Consider the following 22066-nt stretch of genomic DNA (forward strand, 5'->3'; position numbering starts at 1 on the left):
AGATAAAACCAATTTCCTCTTTTTGGGGTTTTTGGGTTGGGGTTTTTTGTGTGTGTGTGTTTTTTCTTTTGCAGACTGAGCCTTCAATTTACATAGATTTTTACCTTATCACAGTCCTTAAGAAATACAGAAAATGATTTAATGTTAAGTAACTGATAGCTTATATAAAGCTAAGTTGCCGGCTTGCCTTCACTTCAGGGCACATACATATTGACATGAAGGATTACTATCCAAAACCAGCTCAAAATAAAAACGTAATCTAAAGGCTTTGGTCAACCCTTCAGAAATAGCAAACAACAACAATAATTTGATAAATTTAAAAAGAAAGAATAGTTCATTTCTGAGGACAGACTTGCAGTCAAGATGCCAGAGGCAAAGAACCACCACAACACATATCACAACACTTCTCAAAAAATAAAGGCTTTAATTAAAACTGTTCAGATGAGTAAGCATGATGACTTGCTTTAAAAATGCATTTGTCAGAACTGATACAAGGAAAAATAGCAGAACCTACTGAAGACCAAAGAAATTAAGGAGATTGAAAATCCCAAATAATTTAAACCTTGTTAGAGGCCTTGCCCATAGCAAATATTTACTCTAGAAGGAACTTTTCACTCAATTTTCTTGGATTTGCCAGGTGTGGGGGCTCACTCTTTAGCATCATATGGATGTTAAATGGAAAAATCTGAACAAGGAATGGATCTGACCTAGAATGAAACAGATACTGCTGATGAAATAACATACCGAGATGCTGAAGTAAACATTCTGCATGTCTAGAATTGCAAACCAATCCCTACCCTGAAGTGCAAAAAATTACTGCCAAGAATATAATCCTAAATTTAAGGTTTCAAACAGAATGAACATTCAAGTCTCAAAACATTTTTCCAGGCTTCACTATTCTCCAGCTACTGGATCAGTACCCTGTAACCACTGACTACATCAGGACAAAGTATCTGTTCCTGCCAAAGCAGGATCTCCTAAGAGCAGTTTCTGGAAGAACACAGAAAAGAGGTGGGCAGGAATTAAAATATTAAATTAAATGTTGTAACCTTGAGTTACTGCATCCTGTCCCTTGCTTCAAAAATTAATACAGCAGCTGTCATGACAGTTCCTTAATGTCTAGCCCCCCCCAAAATGCGTTCACCACTCAACTGAAATAGGACCATAGAAAGGGAAACTACTAGTGCGCCTCTCCAGCACCACTTCAAAAAGCTTATGTTGGTGCCAAGAATTAAAAAGAGATTGCTCACTGCACTTCGGTGGGGAAGCTGTGCAAGTGTAACCCTGGTCTTTGTGGCTAGATGACCTTTCAAAAGAAAACCTGTTCTCTCTATGGTTCAGCAAACAAGCAAAAAAAATCCCCCAGAAAAGCCTAAATAAAGCAACAAGTTTACAAGCTCATCTACATTAGGAGAGAAGGGCAAAAGGAAACCGCACAGAAGCCCAGCACTTAGACCACAGAAAACTTCTCCACAGGATTCTACCCCAAGTAGATCTACTCAAGAGATTATAGCTGTCATTATTAAAAAGACACCTTTGGTTGTTTTCACCTTTCCAAGACAGACACTATCAGGATGAAAGAGAGAAAGTGGACATGTATGTCCTCAGAGGAAGAACACCTTTTTTTTTTTTTTTTAAACCCAAAACTTTGAGGATAATCCACAAGGACTTTCTCAAACGAACCAAGCACAGGCTAATAGCACAGTACTTGCATAGTCCTTGAAACAAAACATTCATACTAAGACGCGTCTGATGTTTCCTCAAAAGGGCTATTAAATGAGACTGTCAATTTTTAACTGGCTCCAAGAAAGAACTTTAATTGAATCATAAGAAGTAAGAACATGGCGTAGGTAAGATTTACATCAGTCCTGATGACAATTTTCCTGCAGAAATATTTCATTTTCTGACAGAGAAGCAGCAGATATTAGTGTCTTTGTTCTACTACACATGAAAGGTACAGAATTGCCCAACTTTCAGTACTGTAGGCTGTTGCAACCAGCTATAAGACAATCCAAAGGAAACAACTGTAGCAAATATACCAGCAAACGATAGCTTCCCAAAGAAGCTATCCCAGTTTCTTTATTGTGGTGAAAGTAAAGGTGGCTGATTTTTCACTTCCAAAGTCCAATTTAATATGCTCATGTGAAGTATCTTAAGAATAGCATACTCTTTGGCTACTAATTAACATCTTAATTATGGGTCTCAAGATTAATCAATCAGGAAGTTCAAATGTCTACTAGAAGAATCCTTTCTAAAACTGTCTTTAAAGTCTTTAAATGCCTCTTTAGGATGTATTACGGCATTCCAGGAGTCAGTTTCTCCACAATCGAGCTTGGAAAAGAACAGTCAACTAAAAAGAGAACTGGCAACAGATTATCCAGCTATAACTCAAGATCTTCAGCCCAGAGATAGTGCGAAAGTTTTCCCAGAACAACTACTGCTGCTTGTGCTGAAATGGTGAATGACTGACATTTAAGTCATGTTAGTGAGAAGATGTTTCTTCTCTAATCACTGAAACGTTTAAATGAAGAGCCACTTTATACATATATTGTTAAGCTCACTCTGAAGTAAACAGGATACAAGACTTCCTCTTGAGCTAAAGCTCAGACAGAGTTGCCTGCACTGTTCATGACAGCAGGACACAGAAGTCATCAATTCACAATGAAGTAATCCTCTCAGCTATCTTTGGTAATCTTTCTTGGCATAAAGTCTAAACCTAATGCCAATGGTCATTTATGATTCAGTGAACTACACTCAGGTGAGGGAAGCAGCAACTGTGGCTGCCCAGTGAGGTGGAAAGTACTGGGGAGGATGGAGATCTGATAGTTAAGCAAGAGTAAGTATGAGTCTACAACACAGCCAAGGGACTCAACAGGAAGATCATTTTGGCACTGTTATCTCACCAACTGCTAAAATCCTGTGTTTGGGATTTGGGGGTGGGGTAAGGTTGTTTGTATTTCTACTCTGACCTTTTTTCTAGGTGCGTATACCCTTTTTTACTTTTTTGGCTTTGCTAAGATCACTTGGTGATCTAGGAAGGATGGCTCAGAGAGAAGCAAGCACAACATCACAGCACAGACTGACTACTTAAGCATGCACTGACCACTTCAGCCTAAACTGTCTTTAGGCTAATGACCACATCATCCTTAGACTAATGACCTGCTCAAGGTTCGACATGGCAAAACTACATGTAATCATTCAGGTTCTTTAATATTAGAGGTTTGTGGTTATATATGATTCTTACAAAAGACTGCACTGCTACTGCATCTGTGCATCTCATGCTATGGCTTTATAGACGGTAGGCTGTACTCAGAAATGAACAAAGAATTTTGCATCAGGCATTCTGTGGCCATGTACTGATATCCCTGGTCATTCATTGATTCAGTCTGCACTGGCTCTCAAGCTATGACAGACTCAGAATGACCAGCTATGTCAGAAACACTATTATACGTAAACACAACAATGTAAAACCACATACAGGAACTGATCAGTTATATTAACAATTTTGTCACTATGCCAAGACTGAAGGTTTGTAATAAAAGGTCACACAGCTACTTTAATGTTAAGATTAAAAAAACAAAACAAAAGCACCAGAAATAACTTAGAAAATAAATGACTACTTACTTTATTAGAGCTCCCAGCCTTAATTCCAACAGGTATTTTGCTCTAAAAACAAAAAATAAATCACAGTTTTTACACTGTTCATAGAAATGATTATGCTTGATTAAAATCTACAAATTAAGTATCATTCCTACAGAGGTCAAAGAAAACCTGTTTTAAATAATTAACTTGCTCCTTTACCTTTTGAACAGGTTATATCCAAAACAGCGCTGGAGCTTAGAAGAGACTTATTCTTAAAGTTATTTGTTTTATTGGTAAAATGACTAAGACCTTAAAATACTTTGGTTGTATTTCTGCTTTTGAAATGGAAAATAATTCTATTGTCACTCTTTTATTTAAATTTCTCATTAGCAAATATTGTTAGTAAAGTATTAGTTACTGCAAATTAGAAAACTTTTTAACCAAACCAACTTTTTCTATGTTATATTATTTGATCCATACCTCAGGACAAGGCTCTACATGACAGTCTTTGATAGAACAATGGCCATCATCAGCCCAAAATGGGCATGGTCTCTTCAGGTTGACCTAAACATACAAAACCAAAAGTTTACAATCAACACTTACATAAGCCAACTTTAAAAGAAAGACCTCTCAGTATCAGGAAATCCTTTCAAATTAAAGGAGAGGATACAAAGAAAAAGGGTTAAATTTAGTACTTTAAGTCTGGGGCGGGGGGTTGTTGGTTAGTTGGTTTAACTACTGTCCCTTTGAGTATATAAGCTGAAGCTTGCTGCAGTGGAATTGTTATTGATAACGGTCTCCAGTGGACACAAACAGATAGTATATTAAAGCACAAATTAAATCTCTCATCACTAATATAACTTCAAAGCAGTAAATAAACTACTAAAAAGAAGGCAAATCAGACATATGCGGCTCTAAAATGGTTATATTTACAATCAGTTGTACTTGTACTATACTGATCAAGAAAATACATTTGATGCAGGACAGACTAATGCACAAGTTTACTAATTCAAATAAGTGCTTGCACGATTTCAGATTTCAAGCAATAAAAACAGGCAATCATTACTACACATGATAGCTAGTCAAAGAAGAATGAGTATCATAATGGCCTCAAATTAGAAAGCTGATACAGCACAAATATAAATAATGAAGAGAAACCACTTCAGAAGCATTACCAGCAAATCCTGTGATGACTAGTGCTCCTATTTGTCATCAAATGGCACAGTAAAGGCAGGGAGTACCACATATATTAGTATATGCAAGAGATTCAAACGCTTTACTACACTTCACTTGGATTGTCAACGTGAAAGTCAGTGAAGAAAAAAAAAATCCAGCCTTCCTTTACATTAGCCTTATACATACTAACAAACATTAGTGATAAAAACCACGTTGACCTCATCACTCCTAAACTGAAGACTACAGACTAAAGCTTTTCTTGTACGGTCAACCAGAAACACTTAAAAATTAATGTACTTCTGCAATGGAACATTACAAATAAAATACAAAGCATTTATCCTCTATCCACTATTTTCCAGATAAAAAAATCAGTTTCAAAATGTTCAATGTAAAGAAAAAAAAACTACCACCACAAAACCCACACAAAACAAAAATTACTTCTATTTTTTAACTTTGTTTTAGTTTAGCACAGCTTGTACTAGATTTCTTCAGTTGATAAATATTATTCATGAAGATACTCAACTGAAGTCACACTTATATACAACAAACTACATCCTGAATGATTTGATGTATCATTTCTTATTTGAAACTGTTGCAGATATTGAATTTGATTCTGTAGTCAGACACAGCAAGAGTTCTATAAAATGCACCGTAAAATTAAGCCTAATACTCCAAGGATAGCATCAGGCCCTAAAGTAGTTTCAACACAAAATTTAAGAATTATAAATGTGCTTATAAAAAATTATTTAAATCTAGAAATCTTAAGTGAGAAAACTAATCCTTATGCTAGCTCATGGAAAAAAAAATACATACAAGCTGTACAGTAAAAGAACAGTATTCTTGCTATACCTAATAGGTTAAAAGATTGAAACTAAACATTTCATCAATTTAGTCTTCAGAAAAACATGTTTTCCCCTTATATATAGGAACATTTTTCTAATTCATGTAATTTATATCCTATACTTTCAATTTACATAAGGAGAAACTTAAACAAGAAACAAAGCTTAAACATCCAGTAGAGTAGTGCCAAAGCAGCCCCTTAGGCAAAGAAGTCACAACTGAACGCTGAATGCCATGCTCCGGTGAACTTTGGAGTCCACTGCATGTGGTACCTGAAGGGTTCCTGCTATGATAAAAGAAACACACTACTCAATCTTTATACTTTGAGAAAAACTGAAATCACTGAGCCATCTTGAACAATTACTCCATTAAAAAACCCCACAACCTTTATACTTTGAACACATTTAACTGGCAGAATATGTTTATACTGGATCAGTGATTTAAGTGGCCTACTTTTTTAGGAAATACAGTAATAGAAGCCCAATCGCTACGGTTACTGAATTGTCAAACCAGAGCCTCAGCAATAAAAAAACTGAATCAAATTCAATCTTTTTCCTCAGCTTTATACATAATATACTAGGCATAAGGAAAACTAGATCAGTATGTCTCTGATACAAAGCAGTCACAACACAAAGAATCTGAAATGAATTATAGCTAGATTTTACTCTCCCTCTAGTCTATTCTCTTAATTTTGACAGCTAAGAAAAATCAAAACTATGTAACAGAAATAAAGAAACAACCTTTAATGCTTGAAGGATAAATTGTTCTGTGGCACTATGTACCCAAATTAAAGCAAACCAAAAAGAATTCCCTCTTAAAATGTTCTGTCAATACCACAAAAGATCCTCAAAGAGCAAAACTTAATGTTTGACCTGGTCAACTGCCTTTATTATACTAAATTCTTCTACCTAACCTTTCAGCAAGTTCCTTCTGTATTTTCAAAATGTGCACACAAAGTTAACTGCTCTATAACATCTGAAGGAAAGTCTGTTCTCTAGGTTTCTGTTTTGACATACTTTTTCAGCATGACTGCGAATTATAAATTCAGCTTTAAAATGTTGAAGAGATTCCTCAATCAAAAAAAAAAAACCTAACAAGAAATTAAGCAGATGGTATGACTTCTTAGGAGCGACGACAACTACCTGCTAGTTACAGTTCAAGCCATGCTAGCACACATGCATTAAAAGCAGAGAGACTTTAGATTGCTTTCCCCTCCTCCCATTTTCTCTATTCAATTCACAAACACCATCCCTAGACAAAAAATATGTAGAATTTTAGAATGTTTTCTACTTATTCACTCTTCTTTTAAATAAAGCACAAAAAAGTATTACATTTTACACCACCTTCACAATTAGGCCTATTATATAAAACATGCCTCTCCCACCAATTTCTACCAAAAAAAAAAGACCAGCTAACATAGTTAGACTACAACTTTCTTCAAAGTAAACTCTAACATTAAAAAATGCTAACACACTTAGAAAGATACAAGTAACTAGGCAGTTGCTGCTCTTACACAGAGGAACACTGTAAATAAAATATTGCAGTCTAAACTGCAGACTAATTTAGGAAGAACACCTGCAAATCAAGATATACTAGTCCCAGAATGATTCTAGAGCACTAAAAACCAGCACACACACACTTGAGACAAACTGAGACTGTATAGCACTTGTACTTTAATCAACACCAATCATGCACTGACTACATAGAACATCCTTCTACTTTCTTCAAGGTCTGAAGTATTAAATTTCATGATTATCATTATATAATACTTGTCACAGATTAGAAGTTAGATTCCTCATCATGAGGAAGTTTGTGTGTTTTGATGTATAAAATTGTAGAGACAAAAGTTTTATTTCTTTATTTCTTTCATTGAGAAGTGTTCCACTATCTAGAAACCACCTAGCACAATTTCAGCAAGACTTTAAAAAGAAAGTTTTCTTCAGCCTTTAAATAAAAACTAGCTAGTCTTTTCAGTATTATACATTAAAGTTTGAGTTCTTTTATGACTGTTGAACTAGTAACGCAATGGGAATACTGTGACTGTAGTTACAGAAGTTCACGATCCAAATTCCTATTACAAATTAAATTAATTCAGAGTAGGAGTGTTGTCATGTTCAGAACAAGCATACTCCCCCTATGCTTATTCAGTATTTAGCTACATTGTAGTTGACCTAGAGGATGATCATTGCCTACTCTCACAATTTCCACACCCATCTATGTGCTTAACAGCACTTCCTTGATTCTGTGCAGGGACATCAAAAAACTCTGTTGCTTATTCAGAAGGCAAAGGGTTAAAAAAAGTTCTGACTTACTTATTCAGTTTGCTTGTTCAACACAAATTCTTCCCTGTCACAACTGGAAGTACTAAATAATGTGTGGTGATGGGTGGACTGCACACTGGCCCTTGCAACTGCCCATCTATTAGGAAGATCAGTATGAAAGATGAGGTAGGATTGCAACACACCATTGAAATGAAGATTAGCTCTAAATTTGCAGGATGAAATTACTGTTGTATAAAACCTTGTATACCTGTTGCTCCTCTTCTTCAAATATTTTGTTGTGTATCTTTCTGTTGCCTCTGGAGAATCTAATTACCACTACTATGTGATGTATTATCACTGAAGTTGCACGTATCTTGTTTCTCGTGAAAAGTGAAGTTAGAACCGTATCATGTAGCAGGAGGAGGTTCAGGGTGAAGTTACACATTACTGCTTGCTCAGACTAGAAAGGGAAGATTCTAGTGCTTTTTTTCTCCTTCCTCACATTCATAACCCCATCTCATATGAGTTTAATACTTGTCTGGTTCCAGATCAGCTAGGTAACTTGCTACATTCTGGCAGAGGCAGGGTAGGGGAACAAGCACAACAGCGAAACACAAACTAAATCCAAACTAAAAATCTATCTGGTTAAAGAGATGCATTGTCCTAATGCATAGTCAGACAAGCCCAAGAGCTAAAAGTAGGGAAGGGGCAGAACCATCTGCCCTAGAGTACCCTCCTTTTTCCAGTGGCAGGCAACCGTCTGATTAGTTCAGTCAAAATACAACCTCATTTTCAAGTTAAGCATATCTGAAAACAGTAGTATCAGACTTCAAAGTCTTATTTTGCTCATCAGATTCTAACATAGAGAAAAAAAATGTTTAAAGTCATAAAAAAGTGATATTACATACTACTTGAAAATTGAATATTTTAACCTATTTTTCAAAGGAATAACAGAAAACACTAAAATCTGAACTAGGCCAGTAACTTACAAAAGGAAATCATTGCAATACTTCCACTTCAAATTACGCACATTTCTTAGAAGACAAGTGCTGCACGCTATCGGAAAGTTGCTAATATACAATCCTTTTCCAGATACTGCAGTACAAAGATACTACCTTTAAAATTACCACTTAACAGTTGAATGAAAGCAGTCATCAGTTACTGTCACTGACTCCAAGATTAACACAGCAAACATGACTTATTACCAACATAACTGTCAGGGACTGAAAACCTGCTACAACCAAATTAAAGAACTGTGGGCTTCTAAAAGACAACTTAATACAGACAAGTTGATTTGATATGTAATCTTCCCTATATTTTCTGAATTTTATTTAAATTATACAGGAAAATACCATTCTAATTGTACCTTGTAATATCTGAAGTAATCACGTTCTTGCAGTTTCTGTATTTTGGGGAAGATCTTGAAAGTATTGAAGTCATCGATGCTTTCTATGTCACATAAACAATCATCTAGGACTCCTGTGAGCTATTAAGAATACATAAAAATGTATTTTTAGTCAAGAAATGCAATATTAACTACAGAAAAATCCTCTAAAGAGAAAAATATGGCAATCAAAAGAAATAATAGTGAAATGCAGTTCTATAGCAAATGTTTTTTTCATCATTAAAATACAACACACCTTACACATTCAGAATTAGAAAACAACAGACCTTAGCACTTTTTTCTGAGCTTAAGTCCACCTCCAAATGCAATGCCTAATCAAAGTTAGCCAGATTAACACTTTCAGCCCTGAAATTTGTTGACAGATTCAGCATATAGAACTTTCTGCAGAATGAGCAGCGAGATTTTCCAAACTATAAACGCATGTATATTAGCACATCAGAGTTGCATACCAAGTATTCTCCTACCAAATGCTCACTAGTTGAATTGCCTAAAAAAACCCCCACAATCATACACTGTCGTCTTATTTTTGTAATTCTTCTCAAAGTGTAAGAAAACTCCAGCTAGTTCCTTTGGAGGCATGAGAAAAAGGGGAATAGGTACTTTTGTGCCCAAGAAGTTAGTAACTTCACAGTTAAATTCTACAAATAAATACTAGGAAAACCAGGTGCAGACACCTATATTTTAAGGCTGTAAATCTATTGTGAAACTAAGTCTGAACTTCCCATGTCCCATTCCTTGGCTTGTTCCAGGACAGCAAACTGGTTCAAGGTACTGCACGACCACCTCTAGGAAAAGGAGCGCACGCACGTGCAGAAGCGCTACTGCCAGCACAGGAGAGGAAGGCAGGGCTGTGCAAATAGCAGAGAGGACAGACCCAACCAACTTAGTAGACTAAGCTATGGCAACACTTTTGCTCAGACCCTGAGAGTATCTCAGTGAGAGGCGAAAACACTGCAAGTGTGATTCTATGAATATTTGTATGGTAAATTTCACTAAATCTAAACTACCTACTCCTAAGCATAGCTTCTTAAACAACTACAAACATGTTTGAAAGGCCTTTCAAACATAAATTTGAAGGCTTTAGACCATATCTAAGGGAATGGAACCAAACACTGCTGTTTACTACTACTACTCTTCAGCCAGGCAGGAAATTCATCGACATACATGGTGGCCTAGAAAATATATAAAATAGGAAAGCCCACACATCTTATATCTTGTATGGGCTTAGAAGAACTCCTAACTATTAAAAGGTTATGTGCAAAAGGAGATGAAAAATATTTCGTGGGGTTTTTTTCCCCTCCACAGATTTCACATAGATGAGATTATGAAATCATCTAATCTGTTTTACAGATGATAAATCACTCCACTACTTTACGGAACAGATACCCTTATATAACCAAGCTTGATGTAAAGGAGTCATTAGAAACCAAATTGTAGGCTTCTGCTCTTTCATGAAGCATAAAGTAGTCCTGGAAAATGGATTTCCCCCAAGCCCCTGTGAGAATAAAGAGGTGAGGATATGGCAATAAAGCATTTAAGTAGAAAATTCACTTTATGTAGATCCTATTTTTCCTGAGGCACTAAATAGGCTGTCACAATTCTGCAGAGTAGATATGGCAAAGAAGTAAAACTCATTTAAGGGAAGTTACTTTACCCAAAGTCTTCCATGCTGTTATGCTTGCCTTGTTAATGTTATCTAACTTCAAACCTGGGCAAACAGCTATGAAAGAGCCTACGTGCAATTACAGATTTTTCACAAAGCCAAGAAAGCTCACAGCCCACATGACTGCCAACTTCAAAGTCAGAAGACAAAACATTTTATTATTGATACTTATAGAAATAAAACCCTCATGCATTTTAATCTATAATGATTTCATTAAAAATTTCAAATTTTCTTATTGGTCATACATAGGCAGACATTAATTTTGCAGTCTTTACAGGTAACACCATACCACAAACAAACAAATGCATTTCATTATAATATAAAAAGGCAAAAAACCCTCTGAACATTTTGCTCAAATATTATTAAACTGTAAAAATGCAATAAACCTTATGTGAAGAGCAACAATTTATTAAGCTGAAAGCAGCGGGAAAGATCTGAGAAATTTTCTTTGGACTCAGAAGATAAAGAGTAGGAAACTATTTTGATGACCACTGCATGAAGCTATCCACTGCTTACAAAAATATTTTTACCATCTATGCAAAACTGAAATGCTTTTTCAGGGTAAAATGTTGCAAATCAACATGCAGTAGTTACACTCAGTGTGAAATCCGCATGGAAAAAAAAAAGCTGCAGTCTTTTTATTCAACTAAGATGGCATTAACTAATGGAGGTCACACCTTTGTCAGATATCTCTGATAAAATCTCGATTCTAAGAACATCTTTTGAAACGCAGTACAGTTTACTTAGAACATTATGAAATTTCAGAAATAAACCCTCCCCAAAGACTAGAACTGGTCTAAGAAATTATTAAGAGAAAAATTATTTTAGAGTAACGAGAGCAAGCAAACGAAATTCTCCATTTCTTTCTCACAACTTTTGCGAAACTGGAACAGTTAGCTCCCTGTATATATAAAATAGCAAAATCAATGTTTCCTTGGAAGGCATGCTCTAAAATTAAACTATGCTATATCTGTACCAAACCACAATTTATAAAATGGTTTGACAGCACATACGAAACACCAATACTGCACATTAGTGGAATCAGTTCATAGCACGCTAACACAACAGCAACACAGGCTTCAAGTACCCCAGTTAGAGGGGTTTTTCATTAGTCCAGCTGGGGTTTTTTATTAGTCCAGCTGTAGCTTCAGTGCTCTCACTTGCATAGTGATGGAACACTCTAAGAACATGCAGAAAATTGTTTCATTTTTGTTGACACCTGGATCTTCCAGTGAATTCTTTTTCAAACTGGAGACACCACAATAAGAATAGCGTATTACACAGTTAAAATTACGTATTGCAAGACCTACTTTGCTATTTGCACAATTGGCATTTTGCCTTTTTTAAATTGAACTAGACTAGTTAACTTAGTCCACAAATACAGAGCTAAAGTGTAAGTACAACTTTTATTACAATGGCCAAGTATCAAGCTTTCTTTTCATCTGTTAATTACTTTGAACTCTACGATAAACTCTAAAAGCATTAGCTGACTATAATTTGTGTTCAAGAAGTCATCTGACATTGAATAGCTGCTATTTCTTCTCTATTTCCAATATGCTTATCAAAGTATTTCCATGTATTGTCAAACCTAGTTTAGTTCTTGTACAGATATCAGAGCGGCACTGGAGATGTTAAACTTCTAACTTATCTTCTCCAAGATAAATCAATCTTTTAGAAGAAATGGTCAACATCCAACCTGCATCAATTTCTCCTTATGAAATCTGAAAAGAGAAACGTATTCAGCACTCCAACATTAAGAAGAGCCTGAATAAATGCATATACTAACAAGTAGTCTCTTCATACAAACAACCTTATTAGTGTTATCAGGTTGTTGTACTTTAATTGCTTCAACAATTAGAAGACCACCTGGGACACCTTGTTCTGTTCCTTAATGTTTTACTTTGCCATAGCTGCAGAATGAGAGAAAAGCTATAGGTAACATGACTCCAAGAGCTAATTGGGTAGCTTATCTTTTCCCTGTGCAAGTCAAACTCTAGGTATTTAAACTCTGAATACAATATACTAACAATTTGATAAAGTAGCCACAACCAATCTCTCTGCCAAGTATCATAAGAAAACCATGCCGATTTGTTAATGGTTTTTTTAAGAATCCAAATTCAAATAGCATTTAGTTATGCTAAAATAGCTACTAAAACAAGGGAAACCTGAGAAAACCTCAACTTACAACAAAAAAAACAGCAATAAAAGCAATCTGTACTAGACTAATCTAGTCACTGCCTTGGATGGTCACTTACAATATAGCATACTATACAAAGCTGAAATTTAGAAAACATAAGAAAAATAATAAACAGATACAGAAGACAAACTTTGTTCCATACAGACATTGTATTTCCATATAAACTCACTCTAATGTCTTTGGCCCAGCTGAAATCCTTCCTTACTTGATACCAGCTATGACTTCAGTCACGGTCATACTGGTGATGAATAGCGAACTCCCAACTACAGACACTTGTCCTTCTGAAGCTGCGAAGGCAGTTTACAGAAAGAAGGAATGTTCTCATCCTTCTCTGTAATGCAGGCAAACAAATACAACCTAAACACAAGCCAAGCCAGGGCACTGATATTACTATTTGAACATATGGCTTCTCATCAACTTCATAAGGACACCAAAGTTTCTGGCTAAAGCCAAGGATATGATCCAACCCAGAGCTCCTCAACACAACACCTCACAGACAGCAAGCAGTGTCACCTGGATTAAACAACTTCTCTCTGTGTAGCTGGACCGTTATATAAGGGCACTACCAGTAGTTCCCAGGTCAACCACTTCTCCCCTCACTGTAGCAGCGGGGCCCCACAGACCGGAGGCACCCATCCGCCCGGCCCCGGGCTGGATCCCAGCAAGTAGCAACCGCAGGGTATCAAATAGGAAGGACGTGGGCTACAGACTTCAGCGAGGGATCCCCAGACTTCGCCGCCGGGGAAGCTGCACAAGACGTGGCTCGAAGCTGCCCTCTCCCCCACGACCCTCCGAAGCGCCCTCACCGCCTCCTCCAGCCCGCGACAGGGAGGACTTCTGCTCGTCTTCCCCTCAGGCAGGGCTCCGCAGCCCTATCCGAAGCCAGCGGGGCATCCCCGTCCGGCCACGATCTCTTCACTCCTTCCCCACGCCTCCCCCCGCCCCGCCATGAGGGGACCCTGCCGCATCGTCCCACCCGCCGCTGGTTCCTACCTGGGCCTCCGCTGTCAGGACGCAGCTGAGCACCGCCAGCAGTCGCGCTGCCAGCCGTGCCCTCGCCGCTGTGCCCCGGACGGCACCGCCGCCGCTCATGCTGCTGCCACCGCTCCGCCCGCCGCGGCTGACGGGGGAGGGCGGCCCTCGCCCCACCGCGCAGCAGCCGCCGCCGCCACCACAGGAAGGAGGCGGACGAACCGAGGGTCGGCGGCGGTAGCAGCGTCTCCTCCTGGTGCGGCCGCTCCTGTCTGAGGCGGGAGCCGTCGGGCGGGGGCGCCGCGCTCACCTCAACCTGCCCGCGCGTTGCCGCCGCCACAGCACCGACGCGCGCACACGTTCCTCTCACGGTCACCGCCACCCGCACAGCCTCCCACCGGCCCGCTCCCCCGGCAGCCGCGCGGCATCCCGGGAACTGTAGTCCAGACGCGCGCGCAACCCCCGCCGCGGCAATGCCGGGGCGGGGCACGGCGTGGCGCCCAATCGCAGAGGACCACGCGCACCTCCAAAACAAGAGGCGAGTGAGCGGCCGCTGGACGCGTGCGCGCGGGGGGGGTGGGGGGGGGCTTCTGCTAGCGCGCACGACGCGTGAGGGGAGGCACGAGCGGGGCGGCGGCGAGCGGCGCCGAACCGCGGGGGGAGGGTGTCAGCAGCGCGGCCGCCGCCAAGGTGCGGTGGCACGGACTGGCGCCGCGTCGGCCCTGCGCTACGTGTTTGCGTGAGGTAGCGGCGCACCCCGCAGGTTCCCCCGTACCGCCGCGCCTTTGGGCGGGAGGAGGCCGCTGCCGCGAAGTTAAAATGTGCGGTATTTACTGGCACCCGCGTCCAGCCTTCGGCCGAGTGTCTCACAGAGACAAAAAGTGCTTCTGGAGACTCGTGTTCTGCTGCTGGCAAGTGCCCTAGACGTGAATTGCGTTGGGTGTTTAGAAGTGGCTTTTTTCTTCCAGGTTAAACTGCCCTTTTCTCTCAGCACAGCTTCTTTTATGAGAAGCTATTTATATGAAGATGGGCGTGCATAAATTTTTTAACAGTAAGAAGGGCAGGGAGATAGGAAATACGGCTTTGCCTTATCTGATTCTCTTGATGTTCCCTTTGAGAGCAAGGCCGAAAGTTAATGGAAAAGCTATAGAGTCTCCATCGACTGGCTTTTTTTTTTATACGTTTTTTTTAGTTGTAACTCCCCGCATATATTTTTTTTTTTTTAGTGGACATACAGGCTACCGTGTAGCAAATCAAAGCCTACAAGATGGGAAGAAGGTGTTTTCAGATGTGGCTTCATGTTACAGCTAAGATAAATACTGAGTTGTGTGGAAAGAGGCAGTCCTATTTCTCTGTCTAATCCCTCCTTCTCCAGGTTCCCCATCCCATGTATCTGAGCTAGCAGTGCTGAAGTTGCATGTTAAATCGATTCAGCTACTTGAGCGATTCCCCCCCCCCCGCCCCAGGATAATTTTCTGCCGGAGCAGCCAGCTGAACTGACTCACTGTATGTCTGCTTCATCTCTCACCCTGATCCAGGGGAAGAGGCAAGGGTACATATCCTGGTAGGAAGAAGAGAGGGTAGGACCATCCCTTTCAGTTGCTGCTTGCTTTTAGGTCAGTTTAGTTACACTTAATTTTTTTTTTTTTTTTACTGACCCTTTAGGGAGACTAGTTCGCACTTCAGAGGTTGAAAGTTACAGTATGACATCAATTGAATTTGTCCTGCTGCGCTTTGCCAATAGCTATTGGAACTGGTCTAAGACAGTTACTGCTGCTTCTTTTTAGTTCCTTTCAAAATCTTAAAAAACCCCACCAAACCACAAACCAAACAAAAAACCAAAACCCGCTTAGAAACAATCTTTTGCTCCCAACAGTTAAATGAATATCTGTAATTTACTTGCAGAATTGCAAAAAATTCATATTTCTGTGGGGAAACATGAGTATCGCACTGATTTCATGTGCAGTGTTGCTGGAATTAGGATTTTATTTTCAATCCATCTGCTAATTCAGGTAGTTCTTATACCCTTTCAGTTAGAGGGGAATACTCCTTTACTGGAGTATGAAGGCAAGATTTAAGTTTGAGGAAGCTATTTTGGAGAACTTAAAAGTTTTTAGATTGCCCATTGTTATTTACTTACAAATTAGTTCAAATTAGTTTTCCATTATATTTGTCCTTAAATATGTCACAGATTTTGCATTGCTGAAAATAGCTTGAAAAGATGAAGGATTGCTGGCTATGAATTACAGAGATCACGAAATGGACTAAGCAGTAGTTTTATAGTTTGGTCCCAGAAAGGCAATGTAATTGCTCCTGCTTGCTACTTTTCTTGTACTGGCTTCATGGGTGCTTTTTAGTCAGCTCTTATTTGCCAGAATTGAACTTATGCGCTCTGGTGGTACACAGAAACCATGATCTGTGGTCATCAACCGTGTAAAAATGTACCTTAGAAATTTTTATGGACCAATTTAAGTGAACAAACAGGCAAAAAAGGGTGGCTTCACATTTCACATTGAGAGACGTGTGGTAAATCCGAACTGCTTTGCCAAGTTCATGAACTAGATTTCAGTAATCTGAAATGTGGATTTCTGGAAATTTTTTGCCCTTGAAACTTTTGCCTTTATTTATTTTTCCAAATTAACATTTGAATGAGTCCTTTCTGAACTTAGGAGAGTAAACCAGAGGAATCAATACATCAGAAACTTCTGTTTAAGTCTGGCAAACAGCAGTGGTGGGAGTGCAGTGCCTGTTGAGCAATGGAACATCTTGTGGTAGCCTAATTAGGAAGATCTGGCGATACAGCAAGGCAAAGCTGTGGGTAAGAACTCTCAGAAAACCACCTGATATAAGTACATAAAGCAGACAGATAGTGGAGCACATGAGTTCTGTGATCTGTCAGGCCTGCTGCAACTGAAGAACTTGTGTGCCCAAACCCGTTTTATCCAGCTGTTGTTAGGCCTGATACAATTTATTATGTTTCCTTACATGACATGCTTCACTGACATCCTGTTCTCACCTACTGATGTCTGCCTTAAAAACACAATATATGCTCAAGTCTGAGACAACTGTTAACATATAACTTTTGAAAAGTACCCATGGATGTCTAGACAAAGGAGAAATGTCAGGACTATGGCCTATAAATGGCAAAACAATAGGTCAAATTCAGTATAGTGATATAAAGCAGTATTTCTAATATAAAAAGTTTCATGCAGCAATATCTTCACAATGAACATGAGGAAAAAAAGAGAAAGAATGCAGTAAAAATAAAGAATAGCAAAGTACAAGGAGGCGGTACGTTTTAAAAGTTCTTGTAGGTGGTGAAAAATGAACTACAAAGCTATGCATCTGTATCCTCATTCCTGTCTTTCGTGTATGTGTTATAGTTGAATGTTAAACTGCACTCTGTAGTGTATGACTGCATCGTCTGAATCAAGAGTACAGAAGTAATCTCTGGAGTCTTACTGTCATTTCTGTAGTACCTATCATTTTTGATGAAGGAATGCTAACAAAGAAATGAGTCTACTAACTCTGTCCAACTTCTGAATATAGCAGGTGCAGATGAACATAAGTAATCTTGTTAAAAAAACCCCAAACCCAAGATTTATGCACTTGCACTTTGTTGGCAGTTAAGGACATGCACGCAACAAATCTGATCGTGAGGTAGAGATCTCAACTAAATTACTACACATTTTATGGAAACAAGCAGCCAGGCAGGGGGACCTTGCTAATGACCCTGCAAAGGGGTAAGCTGCAGCCTGAAACCAATCATATAAGGCTCAGTTTCAATATGTCAATCTAGAAAAAGCAAGGTTTCACTGTTTCTGTGGTGTGTGTTTGACTTGGACACAGCACAGCTCCTGGAGCGGTGGGAACATTCCCATATCATGCAGTTCCATAAGGCAAACAAATTAGCCACAGGCTTACGTAAGATGGTCTAGGTGTGTGTCATTTCTTATATTTTCTCCATATAATGTTGTTTCTGTCGAATGTCAAAATTGTGACATTCCTATACAACTGTAAAAGAACAAACCAATATAATTATTGGCAAAGAAAGTAGTTTTAACTTTTCAGCTGCTGGTTAATTATTCCTACTTTAAAATAGTCTCAGAATTTTAAAGTGGCCTAGCAGCACAGTCAGCTGCCAACAGTTAAAAGCTATCTATAAGATACCTGGAAAAGAAAATGCAGGGAGGTATTTCCTAACTCCACTGAAACACATAAGAGGTGAAGAGCTGATGCTGAAATGAAAGTATTTTACTCAATATGAAATTCCTTAAATAAAGATGTTTTAAATGTGTAAAGCAAACAAATGAGGAAGAATAAACAAGCTTGCCACGCGATACTGGCAGGCCCGCAATTACTGTGGCTGTTAGCAACCCCTGTCAGTGAGGGGAAGATTTCTGTTCCGCTGTGTTAGTGGCATTTGTGATATGGAACAGAAGTTCTTTGTTTCCATGGGGAAAAGCTGCAGAGGATCAGTTAGAAAAAGGTTTTATATCTTTTTGTGGGGATATAGCAATAATATTTTGCTGGACAGAAATATATTGTCCATGGCAGGAAAAAGGTTTCATCTGCAGCCTTGTGCTCAGAAGGTGGGAAACCCCTTGAGACTGTGGGTTAATTGTTATTTCAAACAATACACTAACTGGCTATGTATTACCAGATAGTTTGAAATCTTTGGGAAAAGTCTCAGTCCTCATCAAAGACAGCTGGTTTTTTTGGTGGGGCCAGAAAAGGGGTGAGAAGAGGCATATGTAGACTAGATTTGTAAAAACTATTTGAAAATATTAGTTCTGTATTTGGAAATTTAAAAAATCTTGAACTCTTCACATTATCATTAGTTACAGTGAATTCAGCAGTGAATTTAGCAGCTTGCAGGATCACAGCAAGATAAGATATAGATTGTACTTAAGTATAGAAATTTGATTAGAAAGTTAATCCACTGTTTTAGAGAATGCCATTGCTTAAAGTTATCTTATTCTGGATTTAGTTTTTATGATACAGTTATACTAAGTTTTGCCAAATTAATTGCTGGCTTCCTGGACTGGTCAATTAGTTAAGTTATAAACAAAGATTTCAATGTCATTTATTAAAGAATGATACAAGAACAGGCATGCAACAGCCAAATTAATCTGTACTGTTGACCGTGCTCTAGAGATATATTTATGTAATTGCAGGCTCCTCCTTCAGTACTAGGAAAAAAATGTTAAATTATGATGACTAACCTAAGTTTTGAGGCAGTAATGTTATCTAGACTATTGACTTCTGTTATTAAATTCCATTATTTTAAAGAGTTCTTTATGAATAATTTGTTAAAAAAAATGTTTCAAATTGAAAAGCCAATGCAATTTACAGATACGCTTTTAAAAAAACATTCTTTTAAACAACACTGACCAGTTTTGGCTGCTGGCACAAATGTTCTTCCGCTAAAATTATTTTTCTATTGTTTACTAAAATAATTTTTTAATCCTAATGTAGGAAGATTTCAGGTTGTAAGTTATCGGAAGAGTAAATCCCACATTGAGGGTAAAACCTGGCTTAGCCGCCAGCACCAATGCTTTGTATGTTTCTGCAGTTTACATCCATCTGTGTAACAGCAGTACCCTAAGGATATTTTGAAGGATGTTAATGGATACATTTTTATATAGATTCTACATATATTTATCCAAAGTGTTTGTAGTCACTGACTATATCTACTTCTGGGGTTAAAACCAGTCTTCCAGCAGCACACAGAGGCAATACATACATGCAGGTCCTCAGGGCAGATACGACATTCATTTTATTGAGGCATAAATTTGGCAGGTTTAAAATGCAGAAAATTCTTAGCTCTACTGTGGCTTTGTCATTCCTTACAGTTATAGGAGAGGCTCCAGTTATTACTCTAGCATTTGTGCAGATCTGTGTTGGTAAGAATACACTTTCTCTGCCCTCTAACTCTCAGCCTGATTATCCATCACCAAAAAACATTGTGCCTGTAAGGAAATCTAGGGAAACATAGAGAATCAGCAATTTTATTTCTAATTAGACCTGGTGTTACCCTTTTAAACTAAGAAATGCCTCCATTCTTTGAGAATGACTTTCAATATTAATGTGGAAGCAGAGTCAACCCGTACCATGAATATCTGGACTCCAATGATATGCCTAAAAAAATACTGTGTTTTTTACACATCGTGAATTACAGAAATGTAATCTGTTAACTCTACCGTGGAGATTAAGATATATAGAGATATATGTATGTGTTTGTATGTGTGTAAAACCTCCATTTATCCAGGCAAAATAAGGGTGATGCTCTGAATCTTCTAAACACCATGTCAGTACTCTCACTGGTAGGATGATAAGGTACACCATAAGAGCTCTCCTCACAAAGACTTTCTCTTTTACAAGAATTCACAAATTCAATAACAGATTCACTGAAAAACATTAATATTATTGATATTAATGAATAGCCAAATAGCAGGATGAGTCACTGTATTTAAATTCTGAAAATAAGAGCAATTTAATCTTTATCACATTTTTTTTTAGATTTGTAACATGCATGAGAAATGGAACATAATCTGTGGGAAAGCACTCAATTTTAATGCTTTATGGACCAAAGGCTACTCGTAATTATTCCAGTGTAAGCCAGTTGACTGAATTGGAGCTCTCCCAGTGTAACAGAGTAGAATTTGGCTGTAAAGTTACCTCGTTAATAAACAAGTAAGGTGGCTAACACACAAATGTGGTCTTTATAATGGCAAATTCGGTTATGTTGGTTTCTTTTCTTTTCTTTGTATTGCACAATAAATAGCAATACGTTATATTTCTTATTAGAAGGTGATTTCATGCACAGACCTCATTTAAGAAATCTGTATTACTTCAAGTATATTGAAACCATAAGTAAGAGAATTTCGAGTTGACAATGGGGGGCCAAAGCAATTACATACAACGACTTGACATCATCACGGTGTTGGAAGTGCCTGTAGCATAAGAGGATGAATTTTAAATATTTGTAAAAAGTGCATTTTATGATTGTTGCTCTGTGATACTTGGGTTCTTAAACTCTATCCCTGCACTGTGAGCCATCTGCAGGTGCAACTTAGATCCTAATCGAGATCACTTTTTCTCTGTCGGGAGTTATTTATTATCTGTAAGAGCAGGAGAACGAGCACTTGATTTTCTATTGCTGAAGTAACTTTAGGTCCAAACTAGTATTACTTGATGAGCCATCACACGCACCCTATGTCTGTGTTGTTAATGAAACACGGAGTGTTCACACAGCGGAGCACCTCCCGCCCGGGGGAGTTAACCCGGCGCATCGGCGGCAGAGCAGTATTTCCCGCTGGGGAATGCGGGCTCCCGGCGGCTGCCGCGCTTGGCCCCGGCGGACACGCTTTCTAGCCCGGCGGGAAGTCGCGCCGGAGGTGGGACGTCCCTCCCCGCGGAGGGCGAGGCGAGGCGCCGCGCCCGGCCCGGCCCGGCCCTACCTGCGGCGGCAGGAAGGAGGCGGCGCGGCGCGGCGGGGGTTCCGGGAACGTCGGCGGGGGCCCCTCGTTCCTCGCCTTGGGACCGCGCCGCCCGCCCCATGGCCGCTCCGCAGGACCCGCTGCCCCCAGGTAGGACGCTGCCGCGGGGAGCCGGGCGGGCGGGGGTGCCCCGCGGGGCGGCGGGAGGGAGGGAGGGAGGGGGGGGGGCGGCTGCTCCCAGGTCCCCCCCGCGAGACCAGGGCTGCGCGGGGTACGGCCGGCGGCCCCCCCGTCGCCCCGCTTCCCTCCCCAGGCTGGGGTGGCCCGCCGCAGTGGCTTATGAGAGCCAGGTGAGGAGCTTAGCCCCGGCCGAAATTAAGAGTTTGTTAGTTTGCTCCCTTCCCCCTCCTCACACACTAATTAAGCATGGTAATAATTTATCATGTGCTCTGCTGATGTGATTTAGTGCAACTTGTCTTGTCAAGCCTGCTCCAGTGTTTAGCATGTAAGTTAGCTTGTGCTTGCGAA

General features: G+C 39.4%; 2 protein-coding genes across 12 annotated transcripts in view; one reads left to right on the plus strand and one right to left on the minus strand.

Annotated features, from left to right (window-relative positions):
- ERO1B (endoplasmic reticulum oxidoreductase 1 beta) overlaps positions 1-14533 on the minus strand; it is a 32580-nt gene extending 18047 nt beyond the window's left edge. For 2 of the 3 annotated variants that reach the window (XM_054822767.1, XM_054822766.1), the window contains exons 1-4: positions 14118-14532; positions 9226-9345; positions 4063-4146; positions 3625-3666 (exon numbers count right to left, since the gene is read on the minus strand). In XM_054822767.1, coding sequence (XP_054678742.1) covers positions 3625-3666; positions 4063-4146; positions 9226-9345; positions 14118-14216 — 345 coding nt within the window. In that variant the 5' untranslated portion in view covers positions 14217-14532. Of the gene's footprint in view, positions 1-3624; positions 3667-4062; positions 4147-9225; positions 9346-14117 lie in introns of all 3 variants that reach the window. The other variant, XM_054822768.1, reaches the window with a different exon arrangement.
- A 2341-nt stretch (positions 14534-16874) lies between these two features.
- Positions 16875-22066, plus strand: part of EDARADD (EDAR associated via death domain) — a 32596-nt gene continuing 27404 nt past the window's right edge. For 5 of the 9 annotated variants that reach the window (XM_054822774.1, XM_054822771.1, XM_054822773.1 and 2 more), the window contains exon 1: positions 21394-21688. In XM_054822774.1, coding sequence (XP_054678749.1) covers positions 21658-21688 — 31 coding nt within the window. In that variant the 5' untranslated portion in view covers positions 21394-21657. Of the gene's footprint in view, positions 16915-21392; positions 21689-22066 lie in introns of those variants that run through there. The other 4 variants (XM_054822778.1, XM_054822775.1, XM_054822777.1 and 1 more) reach the window with 4 other exon arrangements.

This window comes from Grus americana, chromosome 3 (assembly GCF_028858705.1).
Source record: "Grus americana isolate bGruAme1 chromosome 3, bGruAme1.mat, whole genome shotgun sequence".
NCBI lineage: Eukaryota > Metazoa > Chordata > Aves > Gruiformes > Gruidae > Grus > Grus americana.